Here is a 17,740-nt window from a genome sequence, read left to right on the forward strand (position 1 = left end):
TGTGTTTGTGTTTCTTTTTTATCTTTTTCTTATTGTTCTTTTACAACTTTACTTTTCTTGGTCTCTTATAGACAGATTCCCCAAATGTACCTTTTATCACATGTAGTATTTTTTGGTGCAGCTCACTCCAGTCCATGCTTGGAGTAAAGTTACCAGAGGGTTTTTCAATTTGGAAGAATTTAGCAACTTTTTAAATGATTTGCAATTGTTCTATAGTAAAAATCGCGCTATCGGTAGTGAAAAAGAGATCAGGAGAAGAGTACTATTATTTTATAAAAATAAGATTTATTTGTTTGGATGCTAGCAATAAAAACTTAATAAAATACAGGATTTAATACAGGATTTAAAAGACGAGTGTAGACAACAATATTTCGATTGGGGTAAAAGAACTAATGGTATACAAGGTGTAATAAATAGTAAAATCCAGCGGTTAATCTGGTGTGGTAAAATGCCTGTGGTGGCTTGGTACCTGGAAAGAAGAGGAGTTTGGTTAGGGCTATTGTTCTCTAGTAATGAATATGCTTAGCTGGCTGTGGATCTGTTACTCACCAGGTATCAGAGTGGGTAAAGTGCAGGTGTGCACTAGGGCTGTGGTCCGTCAGGATTCTTAGAGTGGGGCGTGGTCCTGAACGCTTTGTTATGCTCCTGGAGATTTAATGATATGGGGTTAGTGCTGTTAGCTCTGGGTAGGTAGATAGTGGGGTTAGCGACTTACCCACGGAGGAGCTGTTCTGCTTTTGGAGATTGCTTGTTAGCACTCCCTCAGTGGGGGGTGCAGCAGGAGGCTCTGGATTGTATCTCACTTTGTTGCAGAGATGTGACAGGGGGGCTTTTTGATTGCCAGTAGGCGTAGTAACGCTTGAGGATACTCAATGTCCTGTATATAGATATGGAGGAAGGGTTAGGAACTGAGGAATACAGGAATAGTCCACAGTGTGGTAAACCTAGATGTTTACCTGTGCGTGATTATCAGTAATCCAGGGGTGCAACAGGAGGCTCTGGATTGTATCTGTCTCTGAGCAGAGAGGTAGTAGGAGGCTACTGGTTGCCAGGTGATAGGGGGCGTTGTGGCACTCAAGGATAATTGATGTCCTGTATATAGATGGGGAGGGAGAGTTAGGAGCTGAGGTATACAAACAATAAGCCACAATATAAGTAAGCCCGGTTGATTACCTTGTTTAGGGTCCAGGTGTGAAATGGTCAGTCACCTTCTTTATCTGTGGCTGAAGGCCTAAATCAAGGGAAGGTGTTCAGGAGGTTCTGCAAGAGGGTTCAGCCTAGTGGTAGGTGCAGCAGGAGGCTCTGGCTGAGTAATTTACTGGCTAAGTAGCAGTGGGTCTTGTCCCTGGACGCTGAGGTGCAGCAGGGGACCGGCTGCAAATGTGGCAGGAGGCCTGGTCTGGGTAAGTATATTCAAGTAGGTGGAAGGCTTTGGTGGCAGGCTGTGTAGTAGATATCCGGGCAAGGTCTATGGTTGTGGAGTCCGGTTTTCAGGCACGGTCCCTACTCGTGTGGAGTCAGGCAGGCCGCGTTCCTGGAATCCTGTCGGTAATAAAGAGGTGAGTATGTGTGGTTTTGGTCCTTGTGGTGGCGTGTGTCATAAGCGGTGGGGGCCGTGGCCCAGAGTACTTACGGTCCGTAGTCCTGCGGAGATGTCAAGGAGTTGTGGGGCCCGGGGCGAGAGCGGGGTCCCGGCCGGTGACCGCCGCTACTCGCGGGCTTCCGGGTAAGTGGAGCAGGAGAGGAGGGGCGGAGAAGGTGAGGGGGCGCGTTCTATTGGAAGCGCGCGAGAGGCAGAGAGACGAGCTGACACGTGGTGTGCAGCGTGTATTGAGGACGGATGCCTGTGGGCGCCTTCTCTGCTGGGTCAGTCAATTCCAACGCGTTTCGACAGCTGATGAAGACAGCCGTCAGCTGTCGAAACGCGTTGGAATTGACTGACCCAGCAGAGAAGGCGCCCACAGGCATCCGTCCTCAATACACGCTGCACACCACGTGTCAGCTCGTCTCTCTGCCTCTCGCGCGCTTCCAATAGAACGCGCCCCCTCACCTTCTCCGCCCCTCCTCTCCTGCTCCACTTACCCGGAAGCCCGCGAGTAGCGGCGGTCACCGGCCGGGACCCCGCTCTCGCCCCGGGCCCCACAACTCCTTGACATCTCCGCAGGACTACGGACCGTAAGTACTCTGGGCCACGGCCCCCACCGCTTATGACACACGCCACCACAAGGACCAAAACCACACATACTCACCTCTTTATTACCGACAGGATTCCAGGAACGCGGCCTGCCTGACTCCACACGAGTAGGGACCGTGCCTGAAAACCGGACTCCACAACCATAGACCTTGCCCGGATATCTACTACACAGCCTGCCACCAAAGCCTTCCACCTACTTGAATATACTTACCCAGACCAGGCCTCCTGCCACATTTGCAGCCGGTCCCCTGCTGCACCTCAGCATCCAGGGACAAGACCCACTGCTACTTAGCCAGTAAATTACTCAGCCAGAGCCTCCTGCTGCACCTACCACTAGGCTGAACCCTCTTGCAGAACCTCCTGAACACCTTCCCTTGATTTAGGCCTTCAGCCACAGATAAAGAAGGTGACTGACCATTTCACACCTGGACCCTAAACAAGGTAATCAACTGGGCTTACTTATATTGTGGCTTATTGTTTGTATACCTCAGCTCCTAACTCTCCCTCCCCATCTATATACAGGACATCAATTATCCTTGAGTGCCACAACGCCCCCTATCACCTGGCAACCAGTAGCCTCCTACTACCTCTCTGCTCAGAGACAGATACAATCCAGAGCCTCCTGTTGCACCCCTGGATTACTGATAATCACGCACAGGTAAACATCTAGGTTTACCACACTGTGGACTATTCCTGTATTCCTCAGTTCCTAACCCTTCCTCCATATCTATATACAGGACATTGAGTATCCTCAAGCGTTACTACGCCTACTGGCAATCAAAAAGCCCCCCTGTCACATCTCTGCAACAAAGTGAGATACAATCCAGAGCCTCCTGCTGCACCCCCCACTGAGGGAGTGCTAACAAGCAATCTCCAAAAGCAGAACAGCTCCTCCGTGGGTAAGTCGCTAACCCCACTATCTACCTACCCAGAGCTAACAGCACTAACCCCATATCATTAAATCTCCAGGAGCATAACAAAGCGTTCAGGACCACGCCCCACTCTAAGAATCCTGACGGACCACAGCCCTAGTGCACACCTGCACTTTACCCACTCTGATACCTGGTGAGTAACAGATCCACAGCCAGCTAAGCATATCCAATACTAGAGAACAATAGCCCTAACCAAACTCCTCTTCTTTCCAGGTACCAAGCCACCACAGGCATTTTACCACACCAGATTAACCGCTGGATTTTACTATTTATTACACCTTGTATACCATTAGTTCTTTTACCCCAATCGAAATATTGTTGTCTACACTCGTCTTTTAAATCCTGTATTAAATCCTGTATTTTATTAAGTTTTTATTGCTAGCATCCAAACAAATAAATCTTATTTTTATAAAATAATAGTACTCTTCTCCTGATCTCTTTTTCACTACCGATAGCGCGATTTTTACTATAGAACAGTTATTTTATTGTAGTGTATCTACTACGGACATTAGTGGTTCCCTGTCCACAATTATCGCTGCCATTGGTAGTAGTTAGCCTGATAAGCGCCTTTTACACATATAATACCTTACGATTTGCAATTGTTGATGCTAAAAATTAGCAAAAAAACGGTGAAAGACAAAGATAGAAAGCATTATTAATTTTGCACTAACTCCTGAACCCCATAGAATTAATGGGGCTCCTGGGGTTTGCCTCCCCATCCATTGCTCTCAACCAGTTAATCTTCTTTTCGTGAGCTCCTGCTTGTCATCTTTGGCTCTAACCTGAAGCTAATCATTGATCTGCTAAGAGCATAACGAACTCTGGTGCTGTTCACACTACCAGGCTGCTGCTGCAGTGCGTCGTCTCTTCTTCAAGCAAGTCGCAGTTTGTCTGTTTATCCCTTCTGCCTACTGTTAACCATGTATTTGCTGATATTCCCTGCTTCTGCCATTCCCATGTCTCCGGATAGTGTGCAACTTTGCCATCAACCATTTATCTGCTGTATGTTATGTCCTGTGTGAGGGAGATGTCTCACTGTTGCCACCAATTTGTCAGGACAATCACACAATTAACTGAGGATTGCTGGACTAGGCAATGGCTACTATTGCTACTAGGCAAGATATTGGGCACTTTCACAGTGAACATAGAGTATATATACATCTCATTACAACCTTGACCAGCAGGGAGAATGCAAAACATAAATGCGATATATACATTTCGGTACAGTCACTGCAAAGTTTCGCAATAACTAAAGAAAAACTAGCTGGCACCACCGATCGCTTATTACAGGCCGATTGGACACCCGTTACTTGTAACGTGGGGCTTCACTAGGCTTCAGGGGTGCAGTTTATAGAGCAAGAGGAATGAAGCTATTAAATTGTATATATTTAATCAAACAATTATGCAGTGCTTATAAAAATATACAAAAGATGCTACAAAAGGAGACAAGATAATACAGTATATACAGTACAATTACATGAGAATGAAAGGGAGATTCTGAGATCCCCAATCTTAAGGACATCTGCCCTCCCCTGAGCAGAAGACATTCATGCCATATTTCATATCACAATTGTAGCTTTCTATACATATTAGACATGGCACATGCAACTCTATCCACCTGGCCAATATTAATTCTGGACTATTGGACAGGCCGCACAGCAATGTTAGTGAATGTGTTGTGTTCGGCACAGTAACATGATGCTGAAAATATATCTCCCATATCTATGCAACCTCCACTCGTCACAAAAAAACAATATTCCCATGTGGCTCTACCATTGCTTTGAAGTCAGGATGGGAGTAATTACAAAGGAACAGAAAAGTATCGCCGCGCCTGCCCATTGTTTCCTATTCGTAAGGACCACTTCAAAGGATTTGGCTGTATCTCAGACCCTCTGCTCAGGGGGATCGCTGAACAAACGGGAGGAATAAATTGTGAACTCTTCTTCCGATGGCCCTGATTCACAATCAGTAGTGAAGTCATGCTCCTATGCTCCATATGTGAGCGACACACTGACCAGATCCACACTCCTGGCTTTGTGTTTCTGGTCAATCCTACAGCGCTTGTCTGCCACAGTCCTGGTCATCACAGATAAAAGTTCTAGACAGCAAGTCCTTTCTGCTGTGCCATTGCGTTTGGCTCGTGTTCCTCAGCCTGACCTATGGCTTGGAGAATGCACCTCACCAGGTGAGCCAATAACTGCGAATGGCACAGGTCACGACAGGCGCAATCTTGACAAGGGAAGGAACTTGTGGTACTGCCCAAGCAAGGAGTCTGTGAGTATTTGTGGAGAATAGTGTTGAGCGAGTATGTTCTATTAACCCTTTCGGCGAGTATGCTTGGGCCGAGCTCCGAGTATTTACAGCTGCTCGGTGATAAGGATGAATCGCTCCTGTGTGCATGATTTGCGACTGTATGACAGCTTTAATATGACGAGCCCAGGGGATGGGGACAACTCGGTGCCCGGGCCTTGTTGTTGGTCTTGGGGATGCCGCGGTGGCCAGCTCCTGGGCCCGTACCCTGGGGTCACTCTTAAAAGGGAAGGGGGTAGTTATATGGGACAGGGGATGTTCGTGACGCCACCTGTGGTGTCTGGTGAAGATCACCAGCGCTGCGACAGTCCTCTGAGGCAGATGTCAGGGCAGCTAAAGATGGTACGGCTCCCCACAGGCGGAGTGGGCCTCAGGGCATGTCAGGACGACACCGGCAGGATCACACAATATCCCACCGCTGCCACCAATTTGTCAGGACGACACCGGCAGGATCCTACAATATCTCACCGCTGCCACCAATTTGTCAGAGACGACACCGGCAGGATCATACAGTATCCCACCGCTGCCACCAATTTGTCAGGGAATCCTATCCACATCCAGTCTGGAACGGCACCGGGGAGATCACGCAATATCTCACCGTGCCGTCACGCTCTCCGTATTTCCCTGATATTAATATTTTATTATATTCCTGACAGGGCAGTGTAGGTGAAGGGATGCAGGACAGAGGGGACCCACCTTTGTCAGAGGAAGAATAGGCACACACATGACAGTTCACTTCAGTACCTTTACTGGTGGTGTTTCTGTCATGATCCAGGGCACTTTAGGGTGAAGGGTGCATATCAGCACTCTCCCCAGTGAGCGGGTGTGGGCCCTCCTGTTTCTTGCCTTTCCTCGATAAGTTTCTGACCTGCCTGGAGCTAGGCCTAACTTGGTCTCTGTCTTGAACCTGTTGACCTGGTGGTAGGGCCTTCTGTTGGAGATCACATTCCCTGGTCTCTTGGGCCTCCATGACTCCTGACCCTGGTATAACAGTCAGCTTTTTGGTGTTCCTGGGACATATAGTTCGCCAGGGGTTCCGGTTATTTCTGCTGGATGTAAGGAATCCCTGCAGACGCGGATCCGGTGTCCGGTAAATGGTTTTGGGGTGAGGGGTAAATTTCCTCTGCCCCCTATGTTACTCTCTTTCCACTCGCCTTTGGCCACGCTCAGGGCCCTCACTAGGCTTCACACTGCAGCAGGCACACTGCGCTTCGCCGCTCTTTTGGCGTCGGCACGCCCTAGGCTCAATAATCTGACCTCACTGAGTCTGGACTGACCTGACAACCTCTCTGGCTGCAGCCAACTTCACACAGACTTCGCTCTCTGTGGACTCCAGACTGAACTGCCTAGCTCCACCTTCCCTTTTTATATCCCTAATGGGTTCCCTCTGCTGGTCTGAGGTGGAAGGTGGAGGTGCGTGAATGCTATGAGGGCCTCTTGTGGAGGAATCCGTCCATGCACCCCTCTGGGATCTGTGGCACCAATGCGCAGCAGGGCGCCACAAATACATGTGAGGAATGTCTATTTCTTACACATTCCTCCCATGTAATAAAGCTGTCAAACAGTTGCAAATCATGCACACGGGAGCGATTCAAACATATCACCGAGCAGCTATAAATACTCGGAGCTCGGCCCGAGCATACTCGGACAGAACATACTCGCTCAACCCTAGTGGAGAAGCTAATCAGCAGATGTAATTAGCTCTCTGCTTTGAGCTAAGGTCACAGCCACACCTTATTTAAACCCCCAGAAAGTTGTTTAGGGTTATCGGCCTATTCTGACCTTGGTCTGTTTTCTGGATCTTGACTTAGCTATTAATACCCATTACTGACTTAGGACTAAGTTAACCCTGTATTTGCCTAATGATTTTCCTTCTGACACCAATATCTTGTCTCTGACCTTGGCTATCTCCTGACTTCTGAATGTCTCCTAAATCTGCTCTCTCTGGTTCTGACCTGCCTAGATGTTCTTCCCTTGCCAACTTGCTCCCCCAGCCAGTAGCCACTCCGTGGAGCTTATCCAGGGGAGCTTTTTGTAAGTATAGATTCCAGTACAGGGTTTAAAGCATGAAGATTACTCTGGGACCTCCTAAGCAGAGTTGATAGTATGAAGTCCTTCCATGAAAGCTCTAAGAAGGCTTCTACATAGAGATTTATTTTACATGGTGCTCCTAGATCGTCATTGTGTAGTTATATGGATGAGAAAACAAGGACAGTAGATTATTCTTTACACCCTTTCACAACCAGTTAATCATACATGGCTTCCAAATAAATCCCAGACCGTCTGACCACTAACTATACATCAGTCTCCTTCACTATCACAAAATCTCTGCAAATCAGGACTGCTACCTCCCACCTTGGGACCACCTAGGAATGCCCCTAAACTATGAAGAACAACCATTTTTTGGCGAGATTTCCATAAACTACCCCTATTGTGGTCAGGTGGTGTGATTGTCTCAGCAAAATCAGGGCTGTTGACAAGTGTGAGATTGTCCACCCCATTGCTCCTGTAATGATGGCCCGGAAGACCAGGAGCTGCTGCTACACAGGACACGGCTCATCTGTAGAGTGTTCCAGGCTGACGACGAGACTCCACATACAGTCAGAGCCTGGAACTGTCCACCATGGAGCCGAGAATTCTCCATCTGCTTTATCTAGATGACGCGTCATCAGATCTGACACAAACTCCACCACATTACTGTCTCCTACAAGAAATGTCACCGAAGAGAAGGCGTTCGTGACCGACCAGAGCGCGTCCCCTCCATCATCACATTCATTTCAGTGTGGAGCGCTCTCGCTTCCTCCTCTAGAGTATTTATAGGTCTGAGAAAGAGCAGAGAGGAAGCTGGGGGGGACGCTGCCCTGAAGGGGATGTTATGGGGACACTGTGGATGTCACTGTTATTATGGAGGCACTGTGGATATCACTGTTATTATGGGGGCACTGTGGATATCACTGTTATTATGGGGACATTGTGGATATCACTGTTATTATGGGAGCACTGTGGATATCACTGTTATTATGGGGGCACTGTGGATATCACTGTTATTATGGGGGCACTGTGGATATCACTGTTATTATGGGGGCACTAGTTTGCTTGTGTCTTTTCTTAGTTCTGCTGCTGCTCCTGTGATGTTCGCCCCCTCCTGTGATGTTCGCCCCCTCCTGTGATACTGAGTAGTTTTGTCATCTGTCTCATCCTTGGCCGCTCATGTGTTCAGTCTTTGGTTTCTCTCATATCTTCAGCCTTTACTTCTTCTTATGACTGTGATGAGGAGGGATCTGCGTGTTCATGGCTGTCGTCTATGCTGACCTGAGATTTACCAGAGCCCCCAGTCAGGGCCCAGGTCGGTAAGACCCACAATTTCCTTTGGTGAAATGAGGGACTGGTCAAGTAATCCCCTATAGTGTACAGAATTGGGAAATTTCTAGTTGTAGTCAGAGGAGGCTGGAGAGGCCAGATCCGTGGGGTTTGGAGAGGCCGATGCTTCGGGGGCTGGAGAGGCCGGGGCTCCAGGGGCTGAAGAAGCTGGGGCTCTGGGGGCTGGAGAGGCCAGGGCTCCGGGGGCTGGAGAGGCTGGGGCTCCGGGGGCTGGAGAGGCTGGGGCTCTGTGGGCTGGAGAGGCTGGGGATCCAGGGGCTGGACAGCCCAGGGCTCCGGGGGCTGGAGAGGCCAGTGCTTTGGGGGCTGGAGGCTGGAGAGGCCAGGGCTCCAGGGGCTGGAGAGGCCGGGGCTTCGGGGGCTGGAGAGGCTGGGGCTCCGGGGGCTGGAGAGGCAGGGGCTCCGGGGGCTGGAGAGGCAGGGGCTCCGGGGGCTGATGAGGCTGGGGCTTCGGGGGCTGGAGAGGCCGGGGCTTCGGGGGCTGGAGAGGCTGGGGCTTCGGGGGCTGGAGAGGCCGGGGCTTTGGAGGCTGGAGAGGCCAGATCCGTGGGGGCTGGAGAGGCCGTGGCTTCGGGGGTTGAAGACGCCGGGGCTTCGGGGGCTGGAGAAGCCGGGGCTTCGGGGTCTGGAGAGGCCGGGGCTCCGGGGGCTGGAGAGGCCGGTGCTCTGGGGGCTGGAGAGGCCAGTGCTCTGGGGGCTGGAGAGGCCGGGGCTCCGGGGGCTGGAGAGGCCAGGGCTCCAGGGGCTGGAGAGGCCGGGGCTCTGGGGGCTGGAGAGGCTGGGGCTCCGGGGGCTAGTGAGGCTTGTGCTCCAGGGGCTGGAGAGGACGTGGCTTTGGGGGCTAGAGAGGCTGGGGCTTTGGGGGCTGGAGGGGAGCCAGATTATTAGGATATAGGACACATTATATACAGTAATGACCGTGCACAGGGGCAGCCGGATCCTGACAGCACATCACCACCCCCCAGATAATAACAGGGGTCACTACAGTTAAGGGTCTTGTTCGTTAACATCACCCAGAACATTGGATTATGACACATGGCACCGTCTTGGGTCTCATTCCAGGCGTCACCCAGGAGTCGGAGGATGAGAACTGGGCCGTAACATATGAAAATGTGACCATCCCGAAACCGATGGTTCCAACCCAATCACCGAGGACGAGTCCCAGAGGTAAGAGGCCAAGAAGGTGCGAGATCAGAGTATGAAGCCTCATATACTGCAATCATATCATATATACTCTACCTGTATACTGCACTGTAATCTCTATACATTATACAGTCATATGAAAAAGTTTGGGCACCCCTATTAATCTTAAGCTTAATGTTTTATAAAAATTGGTGTTTTTGCAACAGCTCTTTCAGTTTGATATATGTAATAACTGTTGGACACAGTAATGTTTCTGCCTTGAAATGAGGTTTATTGTGCTAACAGAAAATGTGCAATCTGCATTCAAACAAAATTTGACCGGTGCATAAGTATGGGCATCCTTATCATTTTCTTGTTTTAAATACTCCTGCCTACTTTTTACTGACTTACTAAAGCACTTTTTTTGGTTTTGTAACCTCATTGAGCTTTGAACTTTATAGCCAGGTGTATGCAATCATGAGAAAAGCTACTTAAAGTGGCCACTTGCAAGTTGTTCTCCTGTTTGAATCTCCTCTGAAGAGTGGCATCATGGGCTCCTCAAAACAACTGTCAAATGATCTGAAAACAAAGATTATTCAACATAGTTGTTCAGTGGAAGGATACAAAAAGCTGTCTCAGAGATTTAACCTGTCAGTTTCCACTGTGAGGAACATAGTAAGGAAATGGAAGAACATAGGGACAGTTCTTGTTAAGGCCAGAAGTGTCAGGACAAGAAAAACATCAGAAAGGCAGAGAAGAAGAATGGTGAGATCAGTGAAGGACAATCCTCAGACCACCTCCAGAGAGCTGCAGCATCAACTTGCTGCAGATGGTGTCACTGTGCATCGGTCAACTATACAACGCACTTTGCACAAGGAGACGCTGTATGGGAGAGTGATGCGAAATAAGCCGTTTCTGCAAGCACGCCACAAACAGAGTCGGCTGAGGTATGCAAAAGCACATTGGAAGAAGCCTATTTCTTTTTGGAAGAAGGTCCTGTGGACTGATGAAACCAAGATTGAGTTGTTTGGTCATACAAAAAGGCGTTATGCATGGTGGCAAGAAAACACAGCATTCCATGAAAAACACTTGCTACCCACAGTAAAATTTGGTGGAGGTTCCATCATGCTTTGGGGCTGTGTGGTCAATGCCGGCACTGGGAATCTTGTTAAAGTTGAGGGACGCATGGATTCCACTCAGTATCAGCAGATTCTTGGCAATAATGTTCAAGAATCAGTGATAAAGTTGAAGTTACGCAGTGGATGGATCTTTCAGCAAGACAATGATCCAAAACACCGCTCCAAATCTACTCAGGCATTCATGCAGAGGAACAATTACAATGTTCTGGAATGGCCATCCCAGTGCCCAGACCTGAATATCATTGAACATCTGTGGGATCATTTGAAGAGGGCTGTCCATGCTCGGCGACCATCAAACTTACAGGAACTGGAATTGTTTTGTAAAGAGGAATGGTCAAAAATACCTTCATCCAGGATCCAGGAACTCATTAAAAGCTACAGGAAGCGACTAGAGGCTGTTATTTTTTCAAAAGGAGGATCTACTAAATATTAATGTCACTTTTCTGGTGAGGTGCCCATACTTATGCACCTGTCAAATTTTGTTTGAATGCAGATTGCACATTTTCTGTTAGTACAATGAACCTCATTTCAAGGCAGAAACATTACTGTGTCCAACAGTTATTACATAGATCAAACTGAAATAGCTGTTGCAAAAACACCAATTTTTATAAAACATTAAGCTTAAGATTAATAGGGGTGCCCAAACTTTTTCATATGACTGTATACCTGTATATAATATATACCTGTACACTGCTGCACTCTGTATATAATATATACCTGTACACTGCTGCAGTCTGTATATAATATATACCTGTACACTGCTGCAGTCTGTATATAATATATACCTGTACACTGCTGCAGTCTGTATATAATATATACCTGTACACTGCTGCAGTCTGTATATAATATATACCTGTACACTGCTGCAGTCTGTATATAATATATACCTGTACACTGCTGCAGTCTCTATATAATATGTACCTGTACACTGCTGCAGTCTGTATATAATATATACCTGTACACTGCTGCAGTCTCTATATAATATATACCTGTACACTGCTCAGGTCTGTATATAATATATACCTGTACACTGCTGCAGTCTGTATATAATATATACCTGTACACTGCTGCAGTCTGTATATAATATATACCTGTACACTGCTGCAGTCTGTATATAATATATACCTGTACACTGCTGCAGTCTGTATATAATATATACCTGTACACTGCTGCAGTCTGTATATAATATATACCTGTACACTGCTGCAGTCTCTATATAATATGTACCTGTACACTGCTGCAGTCTGTATATAATATATACCTGTACACTGCTGCAGTCTGTATATAATATATACCTGTACACTGCTGCAGTCTGTATATAATATATACCTGTACACTGCTGCAGTCTGTATATAATATATACCTGTACACTGCTGCAGTCTGTATATAATATATACCTGTACACTGCTGCAGTCTGTATATAATATATACCTGTACACTGCTGCAGTCTGTATATAATATGTACCTGTACACTGCTGTAGTCTGTATATAATATATACCTGTACACTGCTGCAGTCTGTATATAATATATACCTGTACACTGCTGCAGTCTGTATATAATATATACCTGTACACTGCTGCAGTCTGTATATAATATATACCTGTACACTGCTGCAGTCTGTATATAATATATACCTGTACACTGCTGTAGTCTGTATATAATATATACCTGTACACTGCTCAGGTCTGTATATAATATATACCTGTACACTGCTGCAGTCTGTATATAATATATACCTGTACACTGCTGCAGTCTGTATATAATATATACCTGTACACTGCTGCAGTCTATATATAATATATACCTGTACACTGCTGCAGTCTATATATAATATATACCTGTACACTGCTGCAGTCTGTATATAATATATACCTGTACACTGCTGCAGTCTGTATATAATATATACCTGTACACTGCTCAGGTCTGTATATAATATATACCTGTACACTGCTGCACTCTGTATATAATATATACCTGTACACTGCTGCAGTCTATATATAATATATACCTGTACACTGCTGCAGTCTGTATATAATATATACCTGTACACTGCTGCAGTCTGTATATAATATATACCTGTACACTGCTACAGTCTGTATATAATATATACCTGTACACTGCTGCAGTCTGTATATAATATATACCTGTACACTGCTCAGGTCTGTATATAATATATACCTGTACACTGCTGCAGTCTGTATATAATATATACCTGTACACTGCTGCAGTCTGTATATAATATATACCTGTACACTGCTGCAGTCTGTATATAATATGTACCTGTACACTGCTGCAGTCTCTATATAATATATACCTGTACACTGCTGCAGTCTGTATATAATATATACCTGTACACTGCTGCAGTCTGTATATAATATATACCTGTACACTGCTGCAGTCTCTATATAATATATACCTGTACACTGCTGCAGTCTGTATATAATATATACCTGTACACTGCTGCAGTCTGTATATAATATATACCTGTACACTGCTGCAGTCTGTATATAATATATACCTGTACACTGCTGTAGTCTGTATATAATATATACCTGTACACTGCTGCAGTCTGTATATAATATATACCTGTACACTGCTGCAGTCTGTATATAATATATACCTGTACACTGCTGCAGTCTGTATATAATATATACCTGTACACTGCTGCAGTCTGTATATAATATATACCTGTACACTGCTGTAGTCTGTATATAATATATACCTGTACACTGCTCAGGTCTGTATATAATATATACCTGTACACTGCTGCAGTCTGTATATAATATATACCTGTACACTGCTGCAGTCTGTATATAATATATACCTGTACACTGCTGCAGTCTATATATAATATATACCTGTACACTGCTGCAGTCTATATATAATATATACCTGTACACTGCTGCAGTCTGTATATAATATATACCTGTACACTGCTGCAGTCTGTATATAATATATACCTGTACACTGCTCAGGTCTGTATATAATATATACCTGTACACTGCTGCAGTCTGTATATAATATGTACCTGTACACTGCTGCAGTCTATATATAATATATACCTGTACACTGCTGCAGTCTATATATAATATATACCTGTACACTGCTGCACTCTGTATATAATATATACCTGTACACTGCTGCAGTCTATATATAATATATACCTGTACACTGCTGCAGTCTGTATATAATATATACCTGTACACTGCTGCAGTCTGTATATAATATATACCTGTACACTGCTACAGTCTGTATATAATATATACCTGTACACTGCTGCAGTCTGTATATAATATATACCTGTACACTGCTCAGGTCTGTATATAATATATACCTGTACACTGCTGCAGTCTGTATATAATATATACCTGTACACTGCTGCAGTCTGTATATAATATATACCTGTACACTGCTGCAGTCTGTATATAATATGTACCTGTACACTGCTGCAGTCTCTATATAATATATACCTGTACACTGCTGCAGTCTGTATATAATATATACCTGTACACTGCTGCAGTCTCTATATAATATATACCTGTACACTGCTGCACTCTGTACATACAGGTGCTTCTCACAAAATCAGAATATGATCAAAAAGTTAATTTATTTCAGTTCTTCAATACAAAAAGTGAAACTCCTATATTATATAGAGTCATTACACACAGAGGGATCTATTATATAGAGTAATTACACACAGAGGGATCTATTATATAGAGTCATTACACACAGAGGGATCTATTATATAGAGTAATTACACACAGAGGGATCTATTATATAGAGTCATTACACACAGAGGGATCTATTATATAAAGTCATTACACACAGAGGGATCTATTATATAGAGTCATTACACACAGAGGGATCTATTATATAAAGTCATTACACACAGAGGGATCTATTATATAGAGTCATTACACACAGAGGGATCTATTATATAAAGTCATTACACACAGAGGGATCTATTATATAGAGTCATTACACACAGAGGGATCTATTATATAGAGTCATTACACACAGAGGGATCTATTATATAGAGTCATTACACACAGAGCGATCTATTATATAGAGTCATTACACACAGAGCGATCTATTATATAGAGTCATTACACACAGAGGGATCTATTATATAGTCATTACACACAGAGCGATCTATTATATAGAGTCATTACACACAGAGGGATCTATTATATAGAGTCATTACACACAGAGGGATCTATTATATAGAGTAATTACACACAGAGGGATCTATTATATAGAGTCATTACACACAGAGGGATCTATTATATAGAGTAATTACACACAGAGGGATCTATTATATAGAGTCATTACACACAGAGGGATCTATTATATAGAGTAATTACACACAGAGGGATCTATTATATAGAGTCATTACACACAGAGGGATCTATTATATAGAGTAATTACACACAGAGGGATCTATTATATAGAGTCATTACACACAGAGGGATCTATTATATAGAGTAATTACACACAGAGGGATCTATTATATAGAGTCATTACACACAGAGGGATCTATTATATAGAGTAATTACACACAGAGGGATCTATTATATAGAGTCATTACACACAGAGGGATCTATTATATAAAGTCATTACACACAGAGGGATCTATTATATAGAGTCATTACACACAGAGGGATCTATTATATAAAGTCATTACACACAGAGGGATCTATTATATAGAGTCATTACACACAGAGGGATCTATTATATAGAGTCATTACACACAGAGGGATCTATTATATAGAGTCATTACACACAGAGCGATCTATTATATAGAGTCATTACACACAGAGCGATCTATTATATAGAGTCATTACACACAGAGGGATCTATTATATAGTCATTACACACAGAGCGATCTATTATATAGAGTCATTACACACAGAGGGATCTATTATATAGAGTCATTACACACAGAGGGATCTATTATATAGAGTCATTACACACAGAGGGATCTATTATATAGAATCATTGCACACAGAGGGATCTATTATATAAAATCATTACACACAGAGGGATCTATTATATAGAGTCATTACACACAGAGGGATCTATTATATAGAGTCATTACACACAGAGGGATCTATTATATATAATCATTGCACACAGAGGGATCTATTATATAGAGTCATTACACACAGAGGGATCTATTATATAGAGTCATTACACACAGAGGGATCTATTTTATAGAGTCATTACACACAGGGGGATCTATTATATAGAATCATTGCACACAGAGGGATCTATTATATAGAGTCGTTACACACAGAGGGATCTATTATATAGTCATTACACACAGAGTGATCTATTATATAGAGTCATTACACACAGAGGGATCTATTATATAGAGTAATTACACACAGAGGGATCTATTATATAGAGTCATTACACACAGTGGGATCTATTATATAGAGCCATTACACACAGGGATCTATTATATAGAGTCATTACACACAGAGGGATCTCTTATATAGAGTCATTACACACAGAGCGATCTATTATATAGAGTCATTACACACAGAGGGATCTATTATATAGAGTAATTACACACAGAGAGATCTATTATATAGAGTCATTACACACAGAGGGATCTATTATATAAAGTCATTACACACAGAGGGATCTATTATATAGAGTCATTACACACAGAGCGATCTATTATATAGAGTCATTACACACAGAGCGATCTATTATATAGAGTCATTACACACAGAGCGATCTATTATATAGAGTCATTACACACAGAGGGATCTATTATATAGATTCATTACATACAGAGGGATCTATTATATAGAGTAATTATACACAGAGAGATCTATTATATAGAGTCATTACACACAGAGGGATCTATTATATAGACTCATTACACACAAAGGGATCTAATATATAGAGTCATTACACACAGAGGGATCTATTATATAGAGTCATTACACGCAGAGGGATCTATTATATAGAGTCATTACACAGAGAGGGATCTATTATATAGAGTCATTACACACAGAGGGATCTATTATATAGAGTCATTACACACAGAGGGATCTATTATATAGAGTCATCACACACAGAGGGATCTATTATATAGAGTCATTACACACAGAGGTGTCAGGAAAAATGTATTTTTGTCCTAGTTTTAAAAATGAGAGATGTCTTAAATCTCCACCCCCCTGCTCATTTGGAAGAAGCTACATAGTACTCACTCGTACTTCCCCCAAAACCAGGAATTTTTATGAGCACTATAAAGTCTCAGCCCAGAGCAAGCCTTCTGGTAAACTGGAAATTCCCTCCCAAAAATCCTATTGTCTATCTGTACAAACGTTTAATGTCGATTTTATTAATGCACATGACAGTCACAAACACAGGGACCACATTTTTGAGATGTTCACCTTTTTCCAATTGTGATGGTGTGGTTTTCGTGGCTGGGAGACCATCGGAAGCCCGGGAAATGGTTTCTGAGCTTCTGAGCGACATAGAGATATCATATTTGATATCCATCTTCATGAATATTGGTGACGGCAAACATGATGTCTCCATCTTATATGTTGGACCCCCCCACACCAAGATATGAAATCTGAAGGATTTCTATGTCTTATGCAGCTGGGTGGGTTCACAAAACCGAGCCCCCTTGTGAGGTAAA

At 44.0% G+C, this 17,740-nt stretch overlaps 2 protein-coding genes and 2 long non-coding RNA genes across 5 annotated transcripts in view; 2 read left to right on the top strand and 2 right to left on the bottom strand.

Moving 5' to 3' along the window:
• The window catches only part of LOC141273189 (C-type lectin domain family 2 member B-like), a 134,114-nt gene that overhangs the window by 84,852 nt on the left and 31,522 nt on the right, over positions 1-17,740 (bottom strand). The window lies entirely within an intron of this gene.
• On the bottom strand, positions 266-1,024 carry LOC141169916 (uncharacterized). 2 transcript variants are annotated; one of them, XR_012252304.1, is made up of 4 exons: positions 957-1,024; positions 716-877; positions 550-645; positions 266-469 (listed from the first exon to the last, which is right to left on the bottom strand). It is a non-coding gene; the product is annotated as an uncharacterized lncRNA (long non-coding RNA). The 2 variants fall into 2 exon arrangements; XR_012252303.1 differs by having other exon boundaries at positions 266-645.
• Positions 2,785-3,543, top strand: LOC141169932 (uncharacterized). Its single transcript, XR_012252305.1, has 4 exons — positions 2,785-2,852; positions 2,932-3,093; positions 3,164-3,259; positions 3,340-3,543. It is a non-coding gene; the product is annotated as an uncharacterized lncRNA (long non-coding RNA).
• LOC141273188 (uncharacterized) overlaps positions 8,647-17,740 on the top strand; it is a 238,896-nt gene continuing 229,802 nt past the window's right edge. The window contains exons 1-2 of the mRNA XM_073684693.1: positions 8,647-8,782; positions 9,880-9,984. Of these exons, the coding sequence (XP_073540794.1) occupies positions 8,728-8,782; positions 9,880-9,984 (160 nt within the window). The 5' untranslated portion in view covers positions 8,647-8,727. The remainder of the gene's footprint in view (positions 8,783-9,879; positions 9,985-17,740) is intronic.

This window comes from Phyllobates terribilis, unplaced genomic scaffold (assembly GCF_046119375.1).
Source record: "Phyllobates terribilis strain yellow unplaced genomic scaffold, ASM4611937v1 Scaffold_1__5_contigs__length_1240528914, whole genome shotgun sequence".
Taxonomy (NCBI): Eukaryota; Metazoa; Chordata; class Amphibia; order Anura; family Dendrobatidae; genus Phyllobates; species Phyllobates terribilis.